Source organism: Boleophthalmus pectinirostris, unplaced genomic scaffold (genome assembly GCF_026225935.1).
Source record: "Boleophthalmus pectinirostris isolate CB_2022bp ecotype Guang Dong unplaced genomic scaffold, ASM2622593v1 HiC_scaffold_16, whole genome shotgun sequence".
NCBI lineage: Eukaryota > Metazoa > Chordata > Actinopteri > Gobiiformes > Gobiidae > Boleophthalmus > Boleophthalmus pectinirostris.
The window spans coordinates 6,451,209-6,476,809 of NW_026571095.1; the positions used below are offsets into that span (position 1 = coordinate 6,451,209).

Consider the following 25,601-nt stretch of genomic DNA (forward strand, 5'->3'; position numbering starts at 1 on the left):
ACTGCACAAGGGTTTTCTAATCATCCATTAGACTTCTGACACAATGAGCAAACACATTGTACCATTAGAATATATATATATATATATATATATATATATATATATATCACGTGCACAAAGTCCTGGACTCACGCACGCACACACAGCTCATGAAGTTTAGTCTTATTTTTTGCCTCCTCATCTTTTTGACCTCGTGATTTTTCCTCCTGGATGCAGATGACGCACGGTGAACATGTGACGCGCAGCCAAACAGAACGCGCACAGCTTCGACAAGGAAGCAGCGGCGCTCTATTAAACGTTGCCCACGTTTCACGCGTGTTATCACTACTTTAGAAACTATTACAGTCGCTGCTAACTTATCTGTCTATACCATCTGTGCACACGGAGCCGGAGACGAGATGAAGGCGCTGCTGCTGCTCTTTGTGGCCGTGTGGGGGAACTTTGAGGCGGGCAGAGGAGAGCGTCTGTGCGCCCACTCCCCGTTCACCTGGTGCTCCTCTCTGCAGGCTGCGGTCCGCTGTGGGGTGAGTGCGTGATGGGGCTCGATCAGATTTTTCTTTACTTTAATTTACGTTAGAGTGTCCAGACGTCCCTATTTACCCGGGACAGTCCCAGTTTTGAGCCTGTGTCTCCTGTTTCAGCAGATTTATACAAAACCAGTGATTTGTCCCAGTTTTATACAAGAAATGTCCCAAGTGTCCTTATTTTTTTAACTAATCTGATCCCTCCCAGCAGTAAAGAGAGGCATTCATTGTGACGTGTTTAAGTAAAATGCAGAAAAGCTGCTTAAAACGACCAAAGCACAAAGAAAATGTGACTGTGACTGTACTGACTCGTGTTATAAATGGAGTTCTCTTTGGGTTAATTGCAGTGGTGAAAAATGTGTTTATTTATTTAAGGGCCCATATTACACTATTTTCTGATCGATGCTATAATGTAGTTTCCTCGTCCCAAAAACACCTGGAGTTGTATTTTGTTTTATTCACACAGTGATGGGGCGTCAGGGTCTCCAAGTCCTTCTCTATTAGCCTAAAAAAATATCTGAAACCCAGACTGATGTTAATTATATTTTCCACTTCCTTTCAGAGTTTTTCTGAAGCTTGTGCTGCTTCCACACATGGATTTACATATTAAAGCATTTGACCAATCACATTTCAGCCGTCACTTGTTGCTAGGCAGAGTCAAAATCAAAACTAGTACGAGGTCTTCACAATCCGTTGTGCAGGCCTGCAGACTTTATGCCATTTGCAAAGTTTTTATGCCATTTGTCCAAGTTACGCAAAAAATAAAACTTGTGATGTACAAAAATATATCGGGGGTGTTTATTAAGGTTAATAAAGTAACATCATTTCCTCCACAAACAACAAAATCTGCACTCTTATTCTGCATAAAAGTGCGTAACTGTAGTTTAGATGTATATAAACATGTTCTGAAATGTGATTCTTGTGTCAGTTTGTCAGGTCATATTTCAATCTTTTTGGCATAATTACAAAGTGAAAGTACTGTATTCTTTTTGAGTCTTAAATACTTTATTCTTGTGGATAAATAGAACAGAAACAGTAGACATTTCAATGTGCTTTGTGTAACTTTTCTGGTGGAACGTCTGTCAAACGCTTTTCTCCATGGAGATGTTATTTCTTTGTCTGAAATGTTCCACAATATGGTATTAAACCTTTCTATGTTCATGGAGACCAAACCAGGTCAAGTTACAGGTCAGATCTGTGGAGAGGCGACCCAGCTCACAGACAGAATGCCTTTTTTCTTGGTATTTTTGAGATATAAAACCGCCTGTAATTGAATAAATGTAAAGTAGAGCTGTTTAATGTCATATTGTGGAACATTCCAGACACATCAGTGACATATCCATAGAAACAAGCAGGTGACGGTCCCCCAACCAAGTTACATAGTAAGTAAGTCTTTATTTATATAGCGCTTTCACAGACATTTTCTGTCCCCAAAGACACTTTACACAGCATTATTCATTCACTCTATACCTGGTGATGGTAAGCTACTATTGTAGCCACAGCTGCCCTGGGGCACACTGACAGAGGCGCAGCTGCCATGTCACTCGGCACCATCAGTCCCTCCACCACCAGTCAACTGTTTTATGGAGACCTATGTAGCATGTTTTGGGTTGATGGGGAGGAAACCCATCCAGACATGGGGAGAAACATGCAAACTCCACACAGAAAGGCCCAGGCGACCCGAGGATCGAACCCAGAACCTTCTTGCTGTGAGGCATGAGTGCTAGCTGCATGTAGGCTGCATGTATACCTAAGACTCTTTACACTATAGTCACCATATTTCAACCTCAAAATGTCAGAAAAACACAAAAGAAGCTCATTGTGTTAGATTATGAAGAGTAGGGGTGGGATTAAATAAATGTTCTTCTTCCCACTCCTTTTTGGGCAAAATAATAAAAATAATAGTAATTTTTTGTTGTTATTTTCATTTCTAGTATGATTTCACTTATGTTATATGGTCCATTGAATATGAATGTAAATCTTTACTTGCCCAAAATAAATGCATTAAAAAAAACTTTTTTTTAGTTAAAATTTGTACATTATTTGCTGCTTTACCTACTGGGGTTGTCACAATACATTTCAAACTCAATTTCTATATTAAGGAACAGACTTGTTACTCAATACTGATTCAGATATCAAGATTATAATAAAAACATCGATAGAACATGATTTTCAACATTAAATCACAGTACTTTCTTTTCTATTCCATGTGTGTTATATGTGTGTAATGGTCAGTGGTGCAGTAGGTTCATGTTGATCCATGTCTATGTGCTCTGACACTTGCTTCTACTTCTTCTATAGCTCAACATCATTCTAAAGACATTCAGGAAAGTTTTTTTTTTAGCATCGATACCTGCTCCAATGAGTGCTAGATTTAATATCAATTAGTATCTGATTTTCGATCAGTATTAATATCTGATTTTTGTGTTTAGGTTTTGGAGCAGTGTCTGGAGGCCAACATCACACGGGCGCGACAGACAGCAGATCCAGTGAAGGTCGAGCTGTACTATGAGAGCCTGTGTCCTGCTTGTATTAATTTCATCACCACCATGCTCTTGCCCACCATGGTGCTGTACGGAGACATCATAGACCTCACCCTGGTCCCCTACGGCAACGCTCAGGTATGGCTCTTGAGTGCAGTTTTTGCTCCAATCACTTGTCTAAATCATGAATCACAAAAGTAGTAATAGTAGTCTTTTTGAAAACTCATTTGTATGCACTGGCTTTTAACACCCCCACGACCCCATCTGGATCATGACATGACTGAAAGGGTTTAGGCCAGACGTCTCCAACCTTTTGCGTACAGTGAGCTACCTTTACTATGTCAGCGAGCTACTCATTCTAGCAGTTGCGAGAAATTGAGCTGATATAAGAGGGCAAGCCTTAAATGTTGTACAGTTAGATGCCTATAAACCAGGGGTCTAAAAAATGCCAGAGACTGACCAATTTGAGGAGTCGCAAAGAAACTATAATATAAAATATAAGCCACAGCAAGACTTGGGGAACAGTTAAATGCTTATAAAACATAAACCATTATCCATTTATCAGTGCACAAAGTTAGGTGTCAGAATGATATATTTATAATTAATTAATCAGTAAATAATCAAATTTGACTTATTGTCTACTGTATATAGAATTCAGAAATCCCTTGGCGAGCTACTTGGAAGGGGGTGGAGAACTACTGGTAACTCCCGAGCTACAGGTTGGAGAGCTCTGGTTTAGGCTGAAGTAAAACAAACTATTAGTAACAATTAGTTAGTTGACCCTGACAGAATAACACTATTACTTAAGTGAAAGTAAACAGTTACAATTTATTCATCAGTTTTCCAAAACCAAAAAGACAACAAAAAAGAGTTTAATTCTGAAAAGTGATTAAATATTGTGTATTAATGGCTTTGGTTTGATGATATGGTAGAAACACAAGCCTAGTGTCCACATGTTTGTGAGGCAGCTGCTCTTTCGTGTTAATAAAGAGTATATAGCATAAAAAGTGTTTTTAGTTTATTTTGCGTGCACTTCTTCCAATCCTGTGGGTGAGATACATAATTGTTTTGAGTTGGGCGTGTAGAGGCACGTTCCCTGGCAGACCTGCCTCATCAGCAGCAGCACTTTCAGCAGGTCTGCCTGTGCAGGAGACAACACGTCACAACTCGTCCAGCAGAGGGAGCTCTTTAATTACTTTATTTATGTGTTCGTGTCAAAGTGCAACACTTCTATTGGCTTTTGTTTAGAGATAAAATGCCCTTCTTGACCAGGGATCCTTACAGATAAACACTTACACTTACTAAACCAATCACACCTCATTTTGGACATGGATGTTTTGACTTCCTGATGTTTCTTATGATATAATATAACTTTATTGATAATGGTGTTTTTCTTTCAGGAGTCCTTTGATGGAAAGAAATATATTTTTAAATGCCAGCACGGAGAGGAGGAGTGTGTGGGGAACATGATAGAGGTACAGTTTTCAGACCAGTTCTCCACTCAGGGTTTAAATCCTGCTCAGTATTTTAAATGTTCTTTCTTGACATAGGCCTGTTTGCTGAACCTGACCGGCTCTGATGCGTATCTCCCCATCTTCTGCATGGAGGCTTCCAATGACGCTGCGAAGGCTGCCCATTCGGTACCAACCCTGCATTTTAATTTTGACTAAAGTTTGACAATATCTGTGCCAGAAAATGGATCTATACTGAATCTTTAACACTAATAGTCAAAAAAGTAAAACTATTAGTTACCCTCTTTTGTTCCTTTTTATTTTTTTTTATTATGAATTCATCTAGAACAGAAGATACAAATCACAGAGCAAACTGTAAGCAATTCTCAAATGTACAGTTCATATCAGAATTCTTATCTCATTACTGTAGATTTAATGATTTATTAGGAATGGTACAAAATCTTGTGCCACAAAATCTCATGAGAAAAAACTGCCAAAATCATGCACACAAGAGAAAAAGGATCTTGTGAGCTTTTTTTTTTCTCTTACAGTTCCAAAAGCAGCACTAGAATGGAATCAAATATATGAAATCAAATAAATTAAAAAATGTGTGGCCAAAATTGGAAACTGAATCATGAAATTTATCTATTAGGAATGATGCTAAAATCTCATCTTGTCTCATGGACCCAGTCTTATATCTTGTCTCGTCTTGTGGAAATTAGATTCCTCTGTTTTGTTGCTTGTTTTCAGTGTGTGGACCTGTTCGCTCCTGACCTGTCTTGGGAGCGTCTGATGAAATGTGTGAATGGAGACTTGGGAAACCAGATCATGCACCAGAACGCCCTGAAGACCCAGGCACTGAAGCCCCCTCACACATACGTGCCCTGGATCACTATCAACGGAGTAAGATCATATACTATTAGTACTATCAAAGGTCCTATATTACACTAATGTACTCATGTGAGCTTTAAGCCATGTTATAATGCTCGTACCTCCTCAAAAACATACATGGAGCTGCTACATGTTTTAGTGAGCCTTTATTATTAATTTGTCTATCTCTCCAAAACTCAAAATCCTCTGTCCCACCTTGTGATGTCATGAAGTGATACTTTTCAAGTTAACAACTTTTACCTATTTTATTTTATATTGAATTTGGCAATTCCAGGGCTGAAATGATTCATATGAGTCAAGCGAAGGTGTGTGGCATTTAAAAACACAGTGGAGCACTTTCTGTATTACCATATGACATCACAAGGTTTTCTGCTTGAGAGAAGAACTCAGCCTAAATATGCCGAGTTTGTGTGTTAAACATGTGTGAATGAAACAAAACACAACTCCAGATATGTTTGTGATGAGGAAACCACATTAGAACAGAGATCAGAAATATGGTGTAATATTAGAGCTGAGACGACAGGGACAAAAGATGGTCTTCCTCCTTTGTGTCCTAACAGCCCACACAGCTCAAACTGTGCCCAGCACTCAAACACCGAGCACAGAACATGAGAGGGCCCTAACGATCCTGGGGGCCTCTCTCAGGGCCTGGTCACAGAGCTGAGAGTGATCTAACTGTGATCAACTGTGACACTGTGAACACTGACTGAGCAGAGCCAACACCTGCATACAAAGGACAGAATGTTCTCGATAAAGCCCAAACATAGACTGTATATATAAATGGACATATATATCTAACGCGCTAGCCACCAACAGGAAGTGTATGTGTGGCGCTTCCGACTCCTACTGACCCTGGCTTCCATTGACTTCATTGGAATATTGTCGCCCCACTTGTACCTGCTGCTGTGAGCCTCGTCATTATGGTTTAAAAATTTGCATATTAATCCGCTCTATATGATCCAGTTTTTATATTTAGCTATTTTGTCTAAGATGGAGCCCGAGCCCAAATTTGCCCTTAACCATTAGCGTCGCGAGCTTCATTTGACGCTGTGGGTGACATCACACTTGCATAGTCCACTTCTTTATACAGTCTATGAGCACAAAGATGACTAATGACTGAATGAGAATGACTAATTTCCTTAAAAGGTACTGCCTCTGGTGCCTTTTTTTCAAGAGCTCTTCAGTGTTTGATGAGAGTTTGAGCAGTTCATCAAAGATAGTTCAGAGATATTTATTCTCTAGAACTACCTCCACAGGCTCGACCAGGATGATGGACGAGAGCTCCTCTGCAAACTGTCTCTACTGTTTGAAAATGTCACAATCATGTCCTTTGTTTTGTTTATGTTGAGGTCTAAACAGAACAGAGCACCATGACACAAAGATGGAGCAGACAGCAGAAGAGCACAACAGAAAACTTAAAGGGCCCATATTACTCCTCATCTCTGTTAGAATGTTGTTTTTTCATCACAAACAGGCCTGGAGTTGTGTTTTGTTTCATTCACATGTTTAACACAAAATCCAACATATTTACACTCAGCATATTTAGGATGAGTTCTTCTCTCTAGCAGAAAACACTCTGTTCCACCTTGTGATGTCATGGTGATACAGGAAGTGCTCCACTGTGTTTTCTCCATACATCTTCTCTAGAATCATTTGGATAATTTCAGCCCTGGAATTGCCAATCTCTGCTAAACGAAAGGTAAAAAGTGGCTGTTAACTTGAAAACTAGCTTCATGACATCACAAGGTGGCACAGGGCAATGCATTTTGGGACATACATATATATAGTTTACAATAGTTGAATAGTTTTATGGTGTTTTAGTGATTTCTTTTTTATCTGATGATGGATGTTTTCTGTATGAAAGCAACTGGCCGCTTTGTCTTCTGGATTAATAAAGTTTCTCTTTCTACTGATCTATCCAGTCTTTCCTTTTTATTCCCTATCTGATTCTAATTGTTCTTCCAGGTTCACACAGAGGAGCTCCAGGACCAAGCCTTCTCTGCTCTTGGGCCTCTTGCGTGTAGCATGTACCAGGTACTCTCAGATTTACTACTCATTTACTTCATATGGTACTTTTTCATTGTATTCAAAGTATTTATTGACCAAATGTATTGTGTGTTTTAGGGGGAGAAGCCTGCTATGTGTGGAGGAAAGGGGAGACGTTTCAAAAGCTACAGCCGAAAGTGAAGAGTAGCAGAAAGTTCTACCTCAGCCATTAGAATATGGACCAAAGGGAATCGTATACTGTATAAACAATGTATTTTTAATACCAACAATGATACAATTTTTAATATACATAAATTACTCATTCATCAGGTTTCAAGTCATTTGTGTTTTCTTTTTCTAGTTCTGAGTGATACACATTGGGTACATTTTTAGTGCAAATATCAACATACAACAATAGTTAACAAAACATAATATGGACGTTCTACATCACATACAGAAGTATATTGTTTAGCAACTTAAAGAAAACGCTAAGAAAAATAGGTCAATAATTATTTTTTGCACATAAAACTGGGCAGAATTCTTTTAAAAATAATCTTCATGACCTCTTTCTGCAATGTTTTCTGTTGGCTAATTTTTCAAATTAAATCTTTTGCTTTTTAAATATTCTGAAAACATCTGCATCTCAAAAAGTAAGCAATTCACTTTTATCTAGTTTAAAAAATAAATCTGAAAATCTTAACCATTTACAACTTTGAGCTTATAAGGTAATTTATCATTTCACCTCATGCATGGACTAAAAAAATGCCCACCCCTGATTTTTTACTGGAAATTCAGGATTTGGGGAAAATACATCATATTTCATTTTTTGGTCATTTTATTGGGCCTTTTAATTACTGTAAATATTGAATAGGGTCTTATTTGTAAAATATTGAAGATCTGAAGTGCAAGGATTGAGTATAAGATCATTTAATAGTCCTAAAATGACACTCTTTCTATGGCAGGTCATAAAGGGTTACAGATGTTGTAATAAACTGAAAAGTGCCTTAATAATAGAACTAACTTTGTAGCACGTGACATTCATCAGTCACATGTTGGCACTCGCACGTGACCTGAATGTCCAATCAGAAAGCCCGCGCTTGAGGAAGTGGCGGCGGGAGAAAAAGTCTCTGTTATGGTTTTACCTCACATCAAATCAACTTTGGGACTAGTTTACATGTTTCCCTCGTCCTGACACAAGATGAAGGCGCTGCTGCTGCTGCTGTTGTTGCTTGTGGCCGTGTGGGTGAACTGTGAGCCGGGCAGAGGAGAGTCTCCCTGTGTCCCGTCCACCTGGTGCTCCTCTGTGGAGACCGCGCTCCGCTGTGGGGTGACTCATTTCAAACTTTATTATTTCAAAAAATATGAAAAATAAAATCTGTCATCTCTACAACTATGCTTTTAATGGGCCAGTGTACTTTAATTTAATATCGGGTAATATTCATATTTTCCGCAGACCGCGCTGCCTTTTAAATCTAGACTCTTTGTAGTTACACTTAGGAAATAACTCCACACAAGTGTTTTTAGCACAGGATGGGACTTGTAAGTCGTGACTTGGACTCGAGTCAGACTTGAGTCATTATTTCAATGCAGACTATATGACAAAATACTTGTTTTTAAGCACTTTTAAATCTGAATTATATCTGTTCTGACTGTAATGATTCACACTAAGGTTTTGACAAGACAAAAAACTAAACTTTAAATCTTTAAGTCATTTCAAATCTTTAAACTTTAAAGATTTGAAAAGCAGACGACTTGACTTGGACTTGACTTGGACTTGACTTGGACTTGACTTGGACTTGACTTGGACTTGACTTGGACTTGACTCAGACTTGAGCTCAGAGACTGGAGATTTACTTGAGACTTGCAAGACAACAACTTGGTCCCACTTCTGATTTTTAGGTACAAGTCTACTATTGTTTTTAAGGAGCCAAACTAGTTGATTAATACTTTGAGGTAATATTCATGATTAAGACAGTTACACAGTTAGATTAAATGAATTACACGGTTAGCAGCATTTAGCTTCATCATATCCTTCCGTACATGTAGTTACCATTTAAAGTATATTTTGTCACACTTAACTTAGCATCATCAACCAATTTTACTCATAAGATTTTTTAAATTATTTATATATATTTTAGGTGGGGTTATCTGTTACAAAAATAGAGTGATTTTCATTTTTAAGTTTGATAGACTTGTTGAACACAAGGAACTAGGAATTTGTATGAGGAAATAATTCAAGCCAATACTGTAAAAAAAAGTTAGTAAATAAATTGTGCGGTTTACATTTTTAAAAAATGTTGTTAATATTGTTTTTGTTGTCATTAGCAACTCACCAGCACTGAAATACAGATTTTTCTCATGTGTGCACAATCTCGTATCAGATCTTGTGTACGAAATATTGACCCATCTCACTTACCTAAAGAAATATTCCAAAAATTGCAATCTGCCATATAAAAGAGATGTGTGTTTTTACCTGTAGGTTTTGAAGCATTGTCTGAAAACTAACCACACCAGACAGCAGCAGGCGGCAGACCCAGTGAAGGTGGAGGTGTATGTTGAGAGTCTGTGTCCAGACTGTAGAGAGTTCATCACCCTCATGCTGTACCCGTCCTCTGTGCTGCTCCAAGACATCATGGACCTGACTGTGATTCCCTACGGCAACGCTCAGGTTGTTACTGAGTAAATCTACAAGATGCAAATGCTTTATATGTCAATATGAAATGATTTGACCTTTTGTGTTTCTTGCACTGCTCCTTCAGATATAATGTTGATTTTTTTATTTATTTTTTTCCTTGAAAATACCAGATTTTGTGCATTATTTTTGCACATTAAATTAACTTCAAATTATAAATCAGATTCTTGAGTTATTTCTGAAGGCAGTCTTGAGTAGTAGTTTTCCCAAATATTTTTTTACTTTCTTGGACCGTTGCTTTCAACATTCATTTTATTCTGAAGTAACATTATTGTACTTACTTTTTTACCTCTGTTTCAATTTTACAGTTTTGTAAAATTATATATATATATATATATATATATATATATATATATATATATATATATATATATATATATATATATATATATAAATTGAACTTTGATTTTTTTTGTGTTAGTTTTATTTAACTTTTAACAATTTTGAACTTATTTTTCACTTATTTGCGGGTGACAGCATCTCGGTTAGTAGAACATTTGTTTTTTCAAATCCCACTCTCAGCATGTGTGAATGTGTGTGTGAATGGGTGAGTGGTTCTTCGATGTAGAGCGCTTTGAGTGACCATTGACCATTTACCATGATACTGAAGTGAACGTTTGTTTCCAGGAAAAATTTGATGGACAGAAGTATGTGTTCACGTGTCAGCATGGAGAGCAGGAGTGTCAGGGCAACATGATCCAGGTACGTTCCACAGTGAGCGCTGAGAATTTGTTTATAAATGGTTTATTTAAAGTAAACTGATGTGTTGATGTTTGAACTCTACTAATATTTTTTTTAAACTTCAGTCCTGTTTACTGAACATGATTCAGAGCAAAGCCTTCATCATCATCTTCTGCATGGAGGCCGCTTCAGATGTGATTGAGGCTGGCAAGTTGGTAAGAAAATCTGTGGGTTTTGAGTAGAATAGTGTAAAATTGTATAAAATTGTGTAAATGTGTCCCCAAAAATTGAAACACCAACCACATTTCAAATTTCTACATGTGGTAAATATCATCTAAAAGGTGAAATGACGCATCTAAAAATCTCTGCTGTCCTGACTAGTGCTGTGACAAAGAGACGTCATATTCAGTATCAATTCTAATACCACGATGATAAAAAACACAATGTAGTGACAACAGAATGTGATTTTCAACATTAAATAATAGAACTTTCTTTTCTATTCCATATGTCTTACATGTGTGTAATCATCAGTGGTGCAGTAGGCTCATGTTGGTCCATGTGTGTATTAGTCTATGTGCTCTGACACTTGTTCTGATCCAGCTCCACATTATTCTAAAACATTCAGGAAAGCTTAATTTGTGTCCTTTCAATGGGACTTTTTTTTTCAGTATCAATACTTTGATTAGGATCTGATTTTCAAATTTCTTTTACAACCCTAGTCTTGACTTACATTCTTGATTACTGCTTCTCCTGTGATGTATAGAAAATGTGCCTTGATCCTCTTGGTGTGTTGTTGTGTGCAGTGTGTGGAGTTGTACGCGCCACAGGTGAGCTGGGAGGAAGTGATGAGTTGTGTGAACGGAGATTTGGGCAATAAGCTCATGCATCAAAATGCCCTCAAGACCAAAGCCTTGCAGCCTCCTCACACTTTTGTGCCCTGGATCACCATCAATGGGGTAAGACTCGAATTCTCTCTAGTTCTTAAAGGGGCACTGTGTTTTGGCTGGCGGTCTGTCACCTGCTTGTTTCTTTGGATGTGTCATTGCTCTTACTAAAATACACAGTATGACATTAAACAGCTCTGTTCAAAAATACCTATAACAAAAGGCATTGTGAAAGTGAGCAGGGAGACAGGGTCGCCTCTCCACAGATCTGACTTGTAACTCGGTCTGTTTTGGTCTCCATGAAGATAGAAAGCTTTAATGCCATACTGTGAAACATTTCAAACAAAGCAATAACATCTCCATGGAGAAAAGCAGGTGACGGACCCTCCACCAGGAAAGTTCCACAATGCACCTTTTTAACAAATCCTCTGGCAAAAAGCTGAAAGGAACTCGGCTGAAAGAAAAGCTTTCATTTTACCATCTTCCAAATCTGTATATAAAGTGTTACATGATAGCCAAAACTAGAGCTGAAACTAGTCGAGCAGGTAAAAGAGAAATCTTTCCTTTCTGACCTTTTAATTTCTATTTCAACCTAAAATGTAAAAAGTCTAAACTACATGTTGTGATTAAACTTCCAGGTTCACACAGACGATCTACAGGAGAAAGCCATGTCTTCACTTGTGTCTCTTGTATGCAGCATGTACACGGTAATGTCAGAGTACACATACGCTAAGTATTTTTATTCATACTTTGCAGCTGATGTCATCTACATTTTTTGAGGGTGTGACACTAAATGAAGGTACTGCTCTGTCTGAGGCTCTGTACTCCAGTTAGACTTTAATCTGAGCTTTGTTTTAACATAGTCTGACCATAAAGAACTGACACAAGGTGTAGCTACAGTAGGTCAACTGATTTTTGTGCTGTTAAACGAGTCCTTTTCAAATAACATTACAGTTTGAAGTTTGCTACGATTAGCCAACAGTTTTTCATTTAGTCAGTCTCACCTTTTTTGTTGAAAATCAAACTCACAGGCTCTGGAAAATGTGTTTTTTAAATCCATTTTGTAATTTTTCTTGAGTTTTCAGACTATTTTAAAACATGTTTGGCAGTGTTTGTTTTGTGTACTGCTGAATATTTCGCCATAGACAGACACACAGAACACCCCCAATGTGATGTCACTGCAAAATATCAATAGTAGTTTATATGGCATTTCCCAAAGAAATTCAGTATTTAACAAGCTTTAAATGTCTTCTTAAAGGGCCCCAAACCTGCAGTCTGTGGATGAGGAAACACTACCAAATGAGAAGAAAATCCATTTAAAATACTGTACTGTGGAGGTGTGGAGACTTACTCAGGGGATATTGTTTTGATTGGTGTTTGTGTTGTTTTTTTTTTGTTAAAATGCCTGTGCCTTACTTTATATTTATAAACTTGTTTGGTGTCATCTTTAAAGTAAAATGTATCTTCCTTTTTTAGGCATATTTAATTGTCAGGAAAAATTCAGGAAAAGGGAGAAGAAAACAAAGGGAGAGCTAGAGAGGAGCAACAGAGAGAAAAGAAAGAGAAAAAGGTGCCATTCAAAAGTTCATTCACCCATTATGCATGCAGTGTCTATGTTGACCTCTAGATGGAGCCATAACAGCTTTCAGTGTTTTATGTGATTCGGTGATTGGATTGAGGGCAGGGTGTAGCAAAGCCAACTAAAACGCTGCTGCTGTATTTACTGTCGAGAATTAATTTCATTTTCAGTAGATGGAAATAAAGCAAATATTAAGGTTCAGTGACATTGACAGTTTTTAATTTAGACCTCAAATTATAACAAAAACACATCCAGCTTTTCTTCTAATTTGAGTTTTTTTTTAATATAATTTACTTTAGAAAGTTACAGCTCAGTTTTTCCAAGACATAATTAGCAAATCTATCACAAAACACTAAACTTGCCTGTTCCCAAACCTAACCCTGATCATAACCCTAACCTTATAGGTACACTTTGTAACTTTTTGGTGGGTCCATCACTGCTTGTTTCTGTGGAGATGTCATTGCTCTGCCTGGAATGTTCCACAGTATCACATTAAACAGCTCTATGTTACATTTATTCAATTACACATGGTTTTATAGCTCAAATATACCTAGAAAAACAGACATTGTGAGCGGGGTCGCCTCTCCACAGATCTGACCTGTAACTGGGTCTGGTTTGGTTTCCATGAAGATGGAAAGGTTTAATGCCATACATACTACTGCTAACCTGATGTGAAAAATACATAGACAAAATCTGCATTTGTGAATGTGGCCACTCATAGAAAGTGACTTTTGATTGCCATAACTGTGTTTGGAAGAAAAATGTGCCACCTTGATGCATCAGCAGAAAACAGAAGAAAAGCTGGATGTGTTTTTGTTATAATTTGAGGTTTAACTTAAACTTTGTCATCAAAAAGTATTTTTTAGATGCATCTTTAGCTTTTATTATGCTAAAAAAAACATAATAGAGTTAAAGTTTCATTACAACCAATTTGGCATAATATTTCTTCTTTAAGTGGGCTGTAAAGCTTAATTTTTTGCTTCTCTGCCATTAAATGTAGCTCTCGTGAGTAGACTGTACTTAAAATTGTACTCTTTAATGAGATGAGCAGAGCATGGTGGCTAATGGGAGGCGTGGAAAGACATATCTGATCTCAAACCTGGTTCCTGTGTCCTGCGCTGTGGCATTTCCTCTGTTGTCTTGTTGACATAACCACAGCTTAAAATATGAGGAGAAGCAACTCTAAAATCTTCACTCACGCAGAGGTAAGACTAATTTTAACCCTAGACTTTCATTGTAGTTTTTTTTTCCCAAGCGGACTGTTTGATGTCTTTTGATTTGAGATGGTGTCAACATTAACATTCAGAACATAAATGATATGAATTAGGAGGAGCAGGTGTTTGTTGTGGTTGGCTCTGGTTTAAGTAGAACTGTGCTAAAGGCCAATTTTATGGTAAATCAAAATAAGTCAATATATGTTTTAGTGTCAACTATGTCCAACTTACAAAATGAGAAAGACGAAGACAAAGAGAAGTTACAAAGGAATCTCAGATAAACATGAATGGTGCTCATCTTTTTACTCATTTCATAACTGTTTTGTAAATGTAAATGTACAGTAATTTCCAATGATGAATTTAACTCTAGAAAGCCTGTATATCTTAAGTGCAAGTATAATGAAGATCAAAATAGTTCACAATCTCTTATTTTTTGTTTTGTTTTGTTTTTTTACAATTTTTTTACTCTAATTTGAATTTGAAATCTCAATTTGAATCGCCACACCAGGTAAACTGAAAATACTACAAATATGTGTAATATTTATTTATATTGCTCTGCTTGGGATGTTTTCTGCTTTACATTCTCCATTGAGAAAATGTTTTGATGGACCCTCCACCAGAAAAGTTACATAGTGTACCTTTATGTCATTGTACTGCTGTCTCCATTGGATATTTACACTACCAGTGAAAAGTTTGGACACAATTTTTCTTTTGTGTTTCTTCTTTATTTCCATGATTATTTACATTGTAGGAATGCAGTAAACAAAAAACATTTCAGGAGACTTCATCATGAAACTCACTAACAGAAGGCCAAGGTTTTGCAGTGCAAAGGAAAGGGTGATTTTTATTTTAATTTCTTTTTCTTTGCTATATAATTCCATATATCTTGCTTCAAATATTTGGTTTTCCTTATGTATATAAGATGTAGGGACTGGTAAACATACAGAGAAAACCATTGGATGAGAAGCCTGTCCAAACTTTTGACTTGTAGTGTATGTAGACTATAAATCCTGTCTTTGACTTCTACAAACAGAATGTTCCAAAAGGCGAGTCAATGCTCATACATGTCTTTAAAATCATGTAAAATGTATCTATATTAAACTACTTAAACATTTGCTGCAGAAGCTTGTTAAAGATGCATTGTGCAACTTTTCTGGTGGAGAGTCTGTCACCTGCTTGTCTCCATGGAGATTAAATCTTTCTCAAGAGAAACGACTATAGGCTACATTACAGGTCAGATCTGTGGAATGGCAACTCTATTCACAAAGAGAATGATTGTATTTTTGAGCAATAGAAACACCCATACTGAATAAATTCTAGATGTGTTTAATGTCAAACTATGGAACATTCCAGGCAAAGCACTAACATCTCCATGGAGACAAGCAAGTGAAGGAGCCTCCACCAGAAAACTTAGACAGATTTTAATGATCCACAAGGGAAATTATTTGGACACATCACAATATATTATAATAAATTCTAAAAAAGTAGCAAAAATAGCAAGAGTCTGGTGTCGGTAAGGCATACATTAGGGGTGAGTTAATCAAATCAAATCAAAACTTTATTTAGAGCGCTTTTTATACAAAAATGCAACACAAAGCACTTAAGTTTTCCTCTTCCCACTCCAACTCAAAGAAGTGTGCTTTTTCTGTAAGATATATTGTATGTATATGATTATTTTTATCTCTTGGCACAAACTTGAAATGGAAAAAATCAATCAATCAATAATTACATAAATGTACAAGTAAAAATAACGTGATGTTGTCCACTTTTAGACCTCTCGTTCTTGGTTGTGTCCTTTGAAGTGGTCCCATTGGCTGTGCAGACAATGGCAGATAAAGGTGGTAATTGACTTGAGAGAGATGCAGAGATAAGGTCACAGGTTTGTCTTTGTTCTGTGTCCTGTGAGCCGTGAGCCAACACTCACACTGTACAAGGTGAGACTCAGGATCTGTTATCTGATCAAATACACCAGAACAAGACTTTCACAGCTAGTCCCACCACACATTCATGCACTAAAAATATATATTCTCATCCTGACTTAACTAGATAACTGGATAATTTAAAATCTGTGGTGTTCATATGTCTATGTCCTAAAGTGGGAGTAAAGAGCTAAATTCTGCCCACAACCACATTTCAGACAGAGCTGCTAAACTGGGCAGTACCTGGAGGTCTGAAGGGGAGAGTGAGGGGAAGGAGTGCGGGGTCTGGAGGACTAAATCGAGGAATGAGGAGGGAGGAGGAGCGGGGTCTGGAGGTTTAAGGAACAGTGTGATTGATCGAACAGGTATCTCCACTTCAAGCCAGGTGTTTGTATCAGAAACTCCAGGCTTTATGGTGCGTTTGATTATCCATCCGTCTCCCACTCAGATCTTGGATATGACATCACATCCACACTTCAAGTGTTTTATTATGTTTCATGTGTCCGACTTGGAGAAAAACGTGGACACCACCTGGAAAGCTCTTATTGTTGTTTATCACCTGTTAGCAACCCTCGGGACTTTTAGCAGCACCCATTTAAAACAAGTCTTTGTTCAATTGGCCTCACCACAGCACCGACCACCATACTTATAGACAGTGATACGGACGCAGTAAAGTACTGCAGTAATACTACCATACCCATAGACAGTGATACGGACGCAGTAAGGTATTGTAGTAATATGAGTGACTGAAATTGTCATTTAAACCACCAAAGTGTCCAAACACAATGAAAACAAAGTCGGATGGATAATCAAATGCACCATTAGTCTGGGCAGCCTTTGGTGATGTCACCAACTACTGGAAATTAAAATGGCCACTAAAGGCACCACAAGCTTAAATTTAAGCTTTTTTAACCAGAAAGTTGGAAAAACACCAACAACAAAGGCTAGAAACAGTAGATAATACTGTTAAAACACATGTACACACACACACACACACACAAATATACCGTTTAGTATTGAAAAAGTGAATTTATATTTATAAGTACAACATTAACTGTGCCCCCCTCTCTCTCCTCTCCTGTTGTGTACAGAGAGAGTGGGTAGAGGAGGCCCTGTATCTGGAGCACCATCATACCCCGGGCCTGGCGTGTGCTGTAAAGAGACTCATGTCAGGGCGTCTCCACCTGCCCCGGCTCTCCTGCAGACCGCCCCACCTCAGCTCGGATGAGCTCACACCCAGAGACAGGCTCCCGGACCTGGGCACAGCTCTGGAGAGTGAGGGGCCCTGTGATGGAGCCCCAGAGGACCCCCTGTTCTCAGAGTCTCACCGCAAACTCAAACACTCCCGGAGCCTGGGCACGCTCACCAGTTGCATCTCCAGGATGTTGTAAGTCACTTATTTTATTTTCATTTGTATTATCTAGACCTGTCACTATAATGACCATATGGACTATATTCAATAAGTGCTCTACTTAAAGGTGCATTGTGTAACGTTTTTGGTGGAGGGTCTGTCAAATGCTTTTCTCCATAGAGATGGTATTTCTTTGTCTGGAATGTTTCACAGTATGGTATTAAACCTTTCTTTTAAAAAATAAATCTTTTGGGAGAACAAACCAGACCAATTTACAGGTCAGATCTGTGGAAAGGCAACCCTGCTCATAGACAGAATGCGTGTTTTTCCAGGAATTTTTGAGCTATAAAACTATTTAGAAGAAGAGTTTAATGTAATGTTAATACTATAAGGAACATTCTAAACAGAGCAATGACATAAGATAAGATAATCCTTTATTGTCTCCCATGGGAGAAATTTGTCTTGGGACAGGGGGTAACATGTTTTATCAAAAAAAACAGGACAACACAACACAAAGCAGCACATAAACAAACACCATAAAACAAAGTAAATATGAGACCAGTATGACCACGAGTGATGCACCAACACGACCCTTAAATTATCCTTAACAGGCCCTTGCATTCTTCTGTTCTATTAATTATTGCACATTCCCTAAGCCTATGTGCAGTTTTAGTTATAATTATTGCACATTCCCTAAGCCTATGTGCAGTTTTGATTGCACATTCCCTAAGCCTATGTGCAGTTTTGATTGCACATTCCCTAAGCCTATGTGCAGTTTTAGTTATAATTATTGCACATTCCCTTAGCCTATGTGCAGATTTAATTATTGCACATTCCTTAAGCCTATGTGTAGCTTTAATTGCACATTCCCTACACCTATGTGCAGTTTTAGATATAATTATTGCACATTCCCTACACCAATGTGCAGTTTTGATTGCACAATCCCTAAGCCTTTTATAATTATTTTTTGACTGCATTATCTGAGTTAAGCAGTTTAACAGCTAGTGGTACAAAAGAATGTTTGAATCTGTTCAGTTTACAGTTTGGGACCCTGAACCTTCTGCCTGATGGCATCAACTCAAACTGACTGTGAAGAACATGGGTTGGGTCATTGATCACCTTCCTGCTGAGCTTCCTAACAGTCTCCTCAAAAATTTGCTGAAGTGAGCTTGGGGCCACACCCATTATTTTACCTGCTCTTTTAGTCAAGGTAAAAATCTGTGCTTTAAGTTTGACTGAGAGGTTACCAAACCATGTTGACATGCCATAGCGTAAGATAGATTCTATGCATACATATTCATAGAAACAAGCAGGTTACAGATCCACAACCAAAAAGACACATACTGCACCTTTAACACACATGAGATGCTTATCTATATCTGCCCAAAGCGTGGTTGTATGTATGGTAGTCGTTTTTATGTGTAACTATTAATATTATTATTATTATTGGTAATGCTAATTTACTAGATGCACCTGAACGTCTCGTATCCCCTTGTTCAGTTCTTTGACCGTCATGTAGATTGAGACTAGAGTGGTCTGGTTTTGGGGCAAAGATGATTTGAATGTGATTGTTTAGCGCACTCTGAGCTCCCTGTGCATGGAAACATACTAGTAATTGTGTCCAGTTTGTGTTGATGCACCTCCCGCAAGTAGCACCACTGAGTTCATACTGCCACGTGTCCTTGGGCAAGACACTTTCCTCCTCTATCCGTGGGTTTGAGAATATGTGGTGACTTGGTGCCAAGCAGTTTGAATGCCCGATGAAGGTAGAAACATACACTTCTGCGTCCAACCAGAAACTACACAGATGATTTCTAGCTTTGTTTTTGTTCCTTATTCATCAAACAAGAGACAGTTACCTTTCAAAACTGTATGTTTAACCTCAAATTGAATCAAATATCTATTAATAGCATAATATAGGAATCCCAGTGTGTAATATCTCACCAACTCTCACCGCTAATGCAACCTAGCCTAGCTTCTTACCTCACCCTTCCTCATACACTTTCTGTCACAGTTATAACCATAGATCCATGCTTCTAACCTTGTTAGCTTTAACTAACTGTAATTTATTTTCAGTGTCAGATGTTGTAACACAGGGTGCAGGAGATTAACAATCAAAATAAAGTATTATTTGTGTAACACAGGGGTGTCAAACTCATTTTGGTCCGGGGGCCGTATCCAACCTACTTTGATCCCAAAGGGGCCGGATCAGAAAACTCATGTCATATAAACCCCAAAAATAACAATAAGTTCAAATATTTGTGCAGAGAAACACAAATCTGTTACAGAAATCTTTTTTAATTGATGAATTTTTTCTTTTACAAAATATTATTAATATTATTAATAAAATATAATTAATATTATGAACAACCTGAAACTTTAAGAAAAATGCAATTTCAACACAATGTTTTAACATGAACTTAATAAGTCATTTTTTTTATTGGAAAATCCTGCACTCGGCTCCACTTTTCTCATGTTGGACATTTTTCTGATGAGGGTGTCACGGTCAACAGTCAAAACGATCGTCCTTTAAGAGCGTTTGGAAAGAGACAAGTCTTCATTTGTGCTGCTCTGGTGGGAGGGGCCACGTACAGAGACGCTGGAGACGCTGCTGTGATAAAAAAACGCAGAAAATTAACAATATTTTAATAGAAAATATAATTTTAATATTTTAGTAGAAAATCAGCCGAGGGCCACATTAAAGTTCTTGGAGGGCCGGATCTGTTCCCAGGGCCTTATGTTTGACACCTGTGGTGTAACAGATTGTTCTGTAAAACTGTTGCATTTATAATTAATCGGTTTGTAATAAATTAAACAGAAAAAAACACAAAGGCTGTGTTGACTTGAAATTATATTAGACCACTTAGTGCAACATAGATTTCAAAGTTCATCACAGCACCCCTTTCATGTCTATTGTCCCTGCGCGCCCAACCATAGTCTTTCATCCGTTGGACTTATTTACTGTAGCCCATTGCCCTCCGCACAATGGTCAGAATCCTGCCATAGGTCAGAAGAGAATTGTCTTTTAATCCAATATTCGCAGTTTTCAAGAACGTATATCCGCAGTGCCGCAGCAGAGGAGTGCACGCCTGTGCCACACACCTCGACAACCACGCTAAGGGAAAGTACATGGATGGGTCTCACTGGACCTGAAAAGCTAGGTCCTGTCCGTTTATTCCTCATGACCTTTTAAGTGCATTCAATCAATGGAATCAGAAGATAAATATGAACACATGTCATGGCTCAAAGCTCAAACTGTAAACAGTGTCTGGATGTTTGTTACCCAGGCTTGAAGGTAACAAACATCAAACAGTAAGTCAGAGATGTTCAAAATTACATTTACCTCCTCAAACGTGACCACTGGTGTTTTTATGAATCACAGGGAGAACGCTGCTTCTGTCGCTGCATGTCTCTCTTAAAGTACTCATATTACTGATCTATGTTATAATGTTATTTCCTCGTCATAAACAGAGCTGGAGTTGGGTTTTGTTTCATTCATACATGTTTAACACACAAACTCCTCATTTTTAGGCTGAGTTCTTCTCTCAAAATAAAAAGGGCCATGTTAAAGGTCAGCAGGGTCAGTTGGGTACGGCTCTGCTTGGTTTGTATTAGCCCTGATGTCTCCATTGTTGTGAGCGCGAGAAGGTTGAATTCTATGTAAACACAGTCACAGATCTCTGAAATGATATGATTGTGTTGACTGCACAGTAGTACACACTGGGCATTGTTTTAAGTCATTAAAACTATTAATAACTATTAACTATAACTATATAACTATTATTGCTAATAAGTGGTACCTCTGAATTTGAACCTTAATGGTGGATTCCGGTCATACTGCTTCTCTATCTGACGTAAGTGAAGTGATGGAATTCCAACATGCATTCATCTGTGATCATCTTAATGTACTGTGACCTGCTCTTTGGGTTTGTACTCCCCTCCATCCCAGATCTGACTGACAATGCAGTTATGATAGTAGTCACGGCAACGGCGTATTAGCTGCGGTAGTGCCTCTGTGTGAAAAAGTCACCAGACCTGTTGGACTTGTGCAATGTAAATTTAATCTTGATAAAATGCACCACTAGTAGAGATGCCGTCAGTTGACACGTGTTGAGATGTTATCAGCGTGTGAAGAAGCAGCCAGTGCAATACCTCCTCCTGATGCTTTGACCAATCAGCATCATGGATTTGTTTGAATGCTCCAATCAATGACTTCAGAGCTTTCAGCGAGAGCATCCCAGACTGATGTGTAGAACTCTATTCAGACAGTAGGTTACAGATATCAGTCTGATAGCCATGTCATTTACGAGCACCACCACATCTAAATCAAGTATACAGTTGCACTAAACAGACCTCCTCCAGTACACACTTAAGAATTATAACTGTGAACTTTAGTGTAAACCAAATATTTGCAGCTTTCTGCTCAAAAATGCTTATTTCTAAGTTTATGGTGTAGTTGGTGATATCACACAAGACTGCTCTTATTACAGCCAGGAGATTCTTTTCATTTCATTTCTTATTAAATGCCTCGATGTAGGGGGCGGAGGTTGAAATGGAATAGACCAATCACACTGTTCCTCATTTGCCCAGAGCCCGCCCCTCCTGCTCTCTCATTCTTTTATTTCGTCCTACATACTGGCCAGTTTATCAGCTCTGTTTGAAACGTGCTCGTGGGCAGAGTTTAGGTGTTATGACTATGCTAACTGATAACACTGCACTTAGTCATGGGCTATCCCAGACTGATATGTAGAACAATATTCAGACGGTTACACAAAGAAACCTGATAGCCCTGTTATTTCCGAATACCACCAGATCTAAATCAAGTATGTAACAGGAGTATTCCAGGGCTAATATAGGGTCAAACCAGTTCTAAACGTGAACTACATCAATAACATTATAGTTCTAAACAAGAAATCAACTAAGGAGGACAAAAAGTGGATAAAATGAACTCAAAATGAGGCAAACCCACAAACTGAAGAGCTGTCCAAGTACCACCCGCAGGAGCTTGCGTACCACAGTTTGACAAACACTGTTCTAAATTAACTGTGGTGCACTGTGCTCTGTTTCGAATCAGCCCACAATGGGTTTGGGCCTTTCCTCTGAACATCGGCCTCATGACTGCAGTGAGCTTCTTGCCCTGAATTTGGCACAGATTAAGGTTAGAGGATCTTCTTATTCTAAACTTGACAGCACCACTTTAGCAGAGTGCACAGGCTGTTATGTAGCAGCTAAAAAGACACTGTCACAGTTATAATTAGTAAGAATGTGGTGGAGGGGGTCTGTTTATGAATAGTGCTTTTAAATTAAGTGTAATCTTTTGGCATAGTAAATTAGCAGCAAATTTTGTTTTACCTCCTTGTCAAAGTCTGATTTCGTCAGATCTCTGAAGACTACCAGCTGCTACGGTCCACATAGTTACTATATTATTTCTTTTGACTACTAATTTCCCTATACTTTTTCCCCTTGCATGAGGAATATGGTAAATGGTCACATTTTTCTATAGCACTTTTCCACCTTCAAGGTGGTCAAAGCACTTTACAACAAGGAACCATTCACCCATTCACTCACACATTCACACACCAGTGTATGCAGACACTGTGGTGTGTGAGGTGGGTTAAGTGTCTTGCCCAAGGACACAACAGCAGTGGATCTAACCACTCAACCTGTGATGTTTTTTATGTTGAGAGCTGGATTCAAACCACCAACCTTTAGATCAGTGGGTGAATGCTCTACCAACTGAGCTACTGCCACCCATACATTTTGCACTACATTGTTTGCCTGATCTGCCAGTCCTTTCTACATTCTGTACACAGAATCGGTCCATACAGTGTGAAAAACCTCCATCTTAACTTGGAACGGTGCAGCCACAGCTGTGTGTTGGATTTTTTTGTAGCGTGTGTTTCTCAAACACAGAAGACATCTCCTCTCAAAAATGTTTGTATAATTCAGAGCTACTTACCTAAGAAACGATGAAGCGTTTGATGCTTCATTTGTTGATTCTGCAGAAATCCAGTTTCTCAGTCCTCTGCAATAGTTCTTCTCCTTTCTTTAATGTAAGCCACCATGTTGGCTTTGACACAAACGGAAAAAAAACTGTGACTTTAACAGAACCTCCTATACAACTAACAATCCATGTATTAACTCTATGCTACCACACCATTTAAGTTCTTAACATTTCCCATATGTCCACATCCTCCACAAGCGCTCTTTTATCTCCCAGGAGTTCATGAAGTGAAGCAGCTAAAAGTGTAACCCGTGAAACTGCCCTGAGGAGAGCTGTGCCTACCAGCTGTTTGGTCATAGGTTCAGTCCAGTGTCAGATGCTCCAGCTCCGTGGGTTATGTGAACGTCAGAGGAGAGGGGAGAGAACCATCGGCCCCCCATACAGAGACATCAGGTGGGGCCCAAGACGGTGATGGGCCCTGGGGTTACACTTAAACAGCGCCATCGTGACCGCACCCCCCACGCCTGGATGGAGCTTTTTATCTACCTCGACTTTTTTTAGTCTGAGGTGCTGCATGTGACACCTCCTGCAGCATGTGAACGTCTCAGGGGAGAAGTGGAGTTTCACAATAAAAAGATCTCCTGGAAAATACAAATAAAACAGATTTAGTGCAACTTTCCAGTAGAACCTGGAAAACTTTTTAAAGGGCCCATATTAGTGTTTTCTGATCTATGTTATAATGTTCCCTCATCAGAAACTGGACTTGTGTTTTGTTTCATTCACACATGTTTAACACACAAACCCTGCACATTTAGGCTGAGTTCTTCCTTCAAACAGAAAACACTGCACTGGAAGTGCTCCACTGTGTTTTTAAACTCCATACACCTTCAGTAGAAACATTTGAAGTTACTGTTTCATGACATCACAAGGTGGAACAGAGCATTTGAGTTTTGGAGATAATAATGAAAAGGTTACCTAAACATATGAATGAAACAGAACTTAACTCCTCGTATGTATCTTTGATGAGGGAACATCATTTTCACATGGTATAAATCTCACAAGAGTCAGTTTTATGTAATATAGGACATTTTAATGAATTAATAAATAAATTAATTAAATAACATAAGTAGTTTAAAGGCACATTGTCTTGAATTGACTTCTTTTGTTTAATGTGGAATTCTGTCTCTCACACTGGAGCACAAATTGCGCCAGCTTGTGAAACAATACACTACAACTTCACAAAGCTGATCTGATGTGCAGTAGTTTCATTAGTGGAATGCACACTGATAGTAATGTGACTATGTGTCAGTTGGAAGGAAGAGTGACTTAAAGGTTGTATGGAGGATTTTCCAAGGAACGAGAAATCCAGCGACTGTTTGTCCTTTTTCAAATGTTGCGCATGCGTGAAACCACCCCCCTCCCCCACAGCTCCCTACGTAGAAACGCCTCCTCCCGCCTCCTCCTTACGCCAGAAAGTCCTCATCGCTGCACATGACTTGTAAACAACTAACTACAGTGTTGGTTAGGCAAGGCGGAGAAGTGAGGAGCAGGGGGAGGGGGTGCGCGGAGATTTCCTGCACAGAAAAGAAGTGAGGAGCAGGGAGCAGAATGGAACGGGGAGCGGCGAGAGGAGAGGGGAGCAGTGCGTGGAGATTCCGTGCGCAGAAAAGAAGTGAGGAGCAGGGAGAAGAGCGAAACGGGGAGCGGGGAGAGGAGCAGTAAGGGGTGCAGAGAGGGGTGCGTGGAGATTCAGTGCGAAAGAAGCTACTACTACAACACGCAGCTGCAAGCGGACTCTGTCTTTGCATTGAAAATTACGTTTTCAGACATAGGATATCGCATTCGTGTCCTGAAAAATGTTTGTCTAGCTCTTGGAAATAAAAATAAAGTACGTTTTCATAATAAGCAGAAGTTACCTGTCCAGGAGTAATTTGGCGACCAATGTGTCAGTCTTTAGACCAGGGGTCTCAAACTCAAATTACCTGGGGGCCACATTAGAGAA

The 25,601-nt window shown here is 38.7% G+C and overlaps 3 protein-coding genes across 4 annotated transcripts in view; all 3 read left to right on the forward strand.

Annotated features, from left to right (window-relative positions):
* Positions 1-251: 251 nt before the first annotated feature.
* LOC110174783 (gamma-interferon-inducible lysosomal thiol reductase-like) lies at positions 252-7,666 on the forward strand. The gene is made up of 7 exons (XM_020940884.2): positions 252-524; positions 2,957-3,145; positions 4,408-4,482; positions 4,558-4,647; positions 5,209-5,361; positions 7,315-7,383; positions 7,474-7,666. Exons 1-7 carry the CDS (start codon positions 399-401, stop codon positions 7,534-7,536), a joined length of 765 nt encoding a protein of 254 aa, XP_020796543.1. The 5' UTR covers positions 252-398; the 3' UTR covers positions 7,537-7,666.
* A 746-nt stretch (positions 7,667-8,412) lies between these two features.
* LOC110174784 (gamma-interferon-inducible lysosomal thiol reductase-like) lies at positions 8,413-13,050 on the forward strand. Its single transcript, XM_020940885.2, has 7 exons — positions 8,413-8,662; positions 9,815-10,003; positions 10,655-10,729; positions 10,834-10,923; positions 11,512-11,664; positions 12,231-12,299; positions 12,851-13,050. Exons 1-7 carry the CDS (start codon positions 8,534-8,536, stop codon positions 12,875-12,877), a joined length of 732 nt encoding a protein of 243 aa, XP_020796544.1. The 5' UTR covers positions 8,413-8,533; the 3' UTR covers positions 12,878-13,050.
* The window catches only part of LOC110174801 (cAMP-specific 3',5'-cyclic phosphodiesterase 4D-like), a 131,056-nt gene continuing 118,365 nt past the window's right edge, over positions 12,911-25,601 (forward strand). The window contains exons 1-3 of one of the 2 annotated variants that reach the window (XM_055151821.1): positions 12,911-12,929; positions 13,069-14,376; positions 17,396-17,691. In XM_055151821.1, coding sequence (XP_055007796.1) covers positions 14,338-14,376; positions 17,396-17,691 — 335 coding nt within the window. In that variant the 5' untranslated portion in view covers positions 12,911-12,929; positions 13,069-14,337. Of the gene's footprint in view, positions 12,930-13,068; positions 14,377-17,395; positions 17,692-25,601 lie in introns of those variants that run through there. The other variant, XM_055151822.1, reaches the window with a different exon arrangement.

What these genes read in the sequence shown, in the direction of transcription:
- LOC110174783 (XM_020940884.2), top strand. Translation starts at nt 399, where the DNA reads ATGAAGGCGCTGCTGCTGCTCTTTGTGGCCGTGTGGGGGAACTTTGAG. An exon ending in AGGCTGCGGTCCGCTGTGGG is followed by an intron (nt 525 to 2,956) that starts GTGAGTGCGTGA and finishes TTTTGTGTTTAG; the next exon opens with GTTTTGGAGCAGTGTCTGGA. An exon ending in CCTGGATCACTATCAACGGA is followed by an intron (nt 5,362 to 7,314) that starts GTAAGATCATAT and finishes TTGTTCTTCCAG; the next exon opens with GTTCACACAGAGGAGCTCCA.
- LOC110174784 (XM_020940885.2), top strand. Translation starts at nt 8,534, where the DNA reads ATGAAGGCGCTGCTGCTGCTGCTGTTGTTGCTTGTGGCCGTGTGGGTG. An exon ending in AGACCGCGCTCCGCTGTGGG is followed by an intron (nt 8,663 to 9,814) that starts GTGACTCATTTC and finishes TTTTACCTGTAG; the next exon opens with GTTTTGAAGCATTGTCTGAA. An exon ending in GTCAGGGCAACATGATCCAG is followed by an intron (nt 10,730 to 10,833) that starts GTACGTTCCACA and finishes TTTAAACTTCAG; the next exon opens with TCCTGTTTACTGAACATGAT.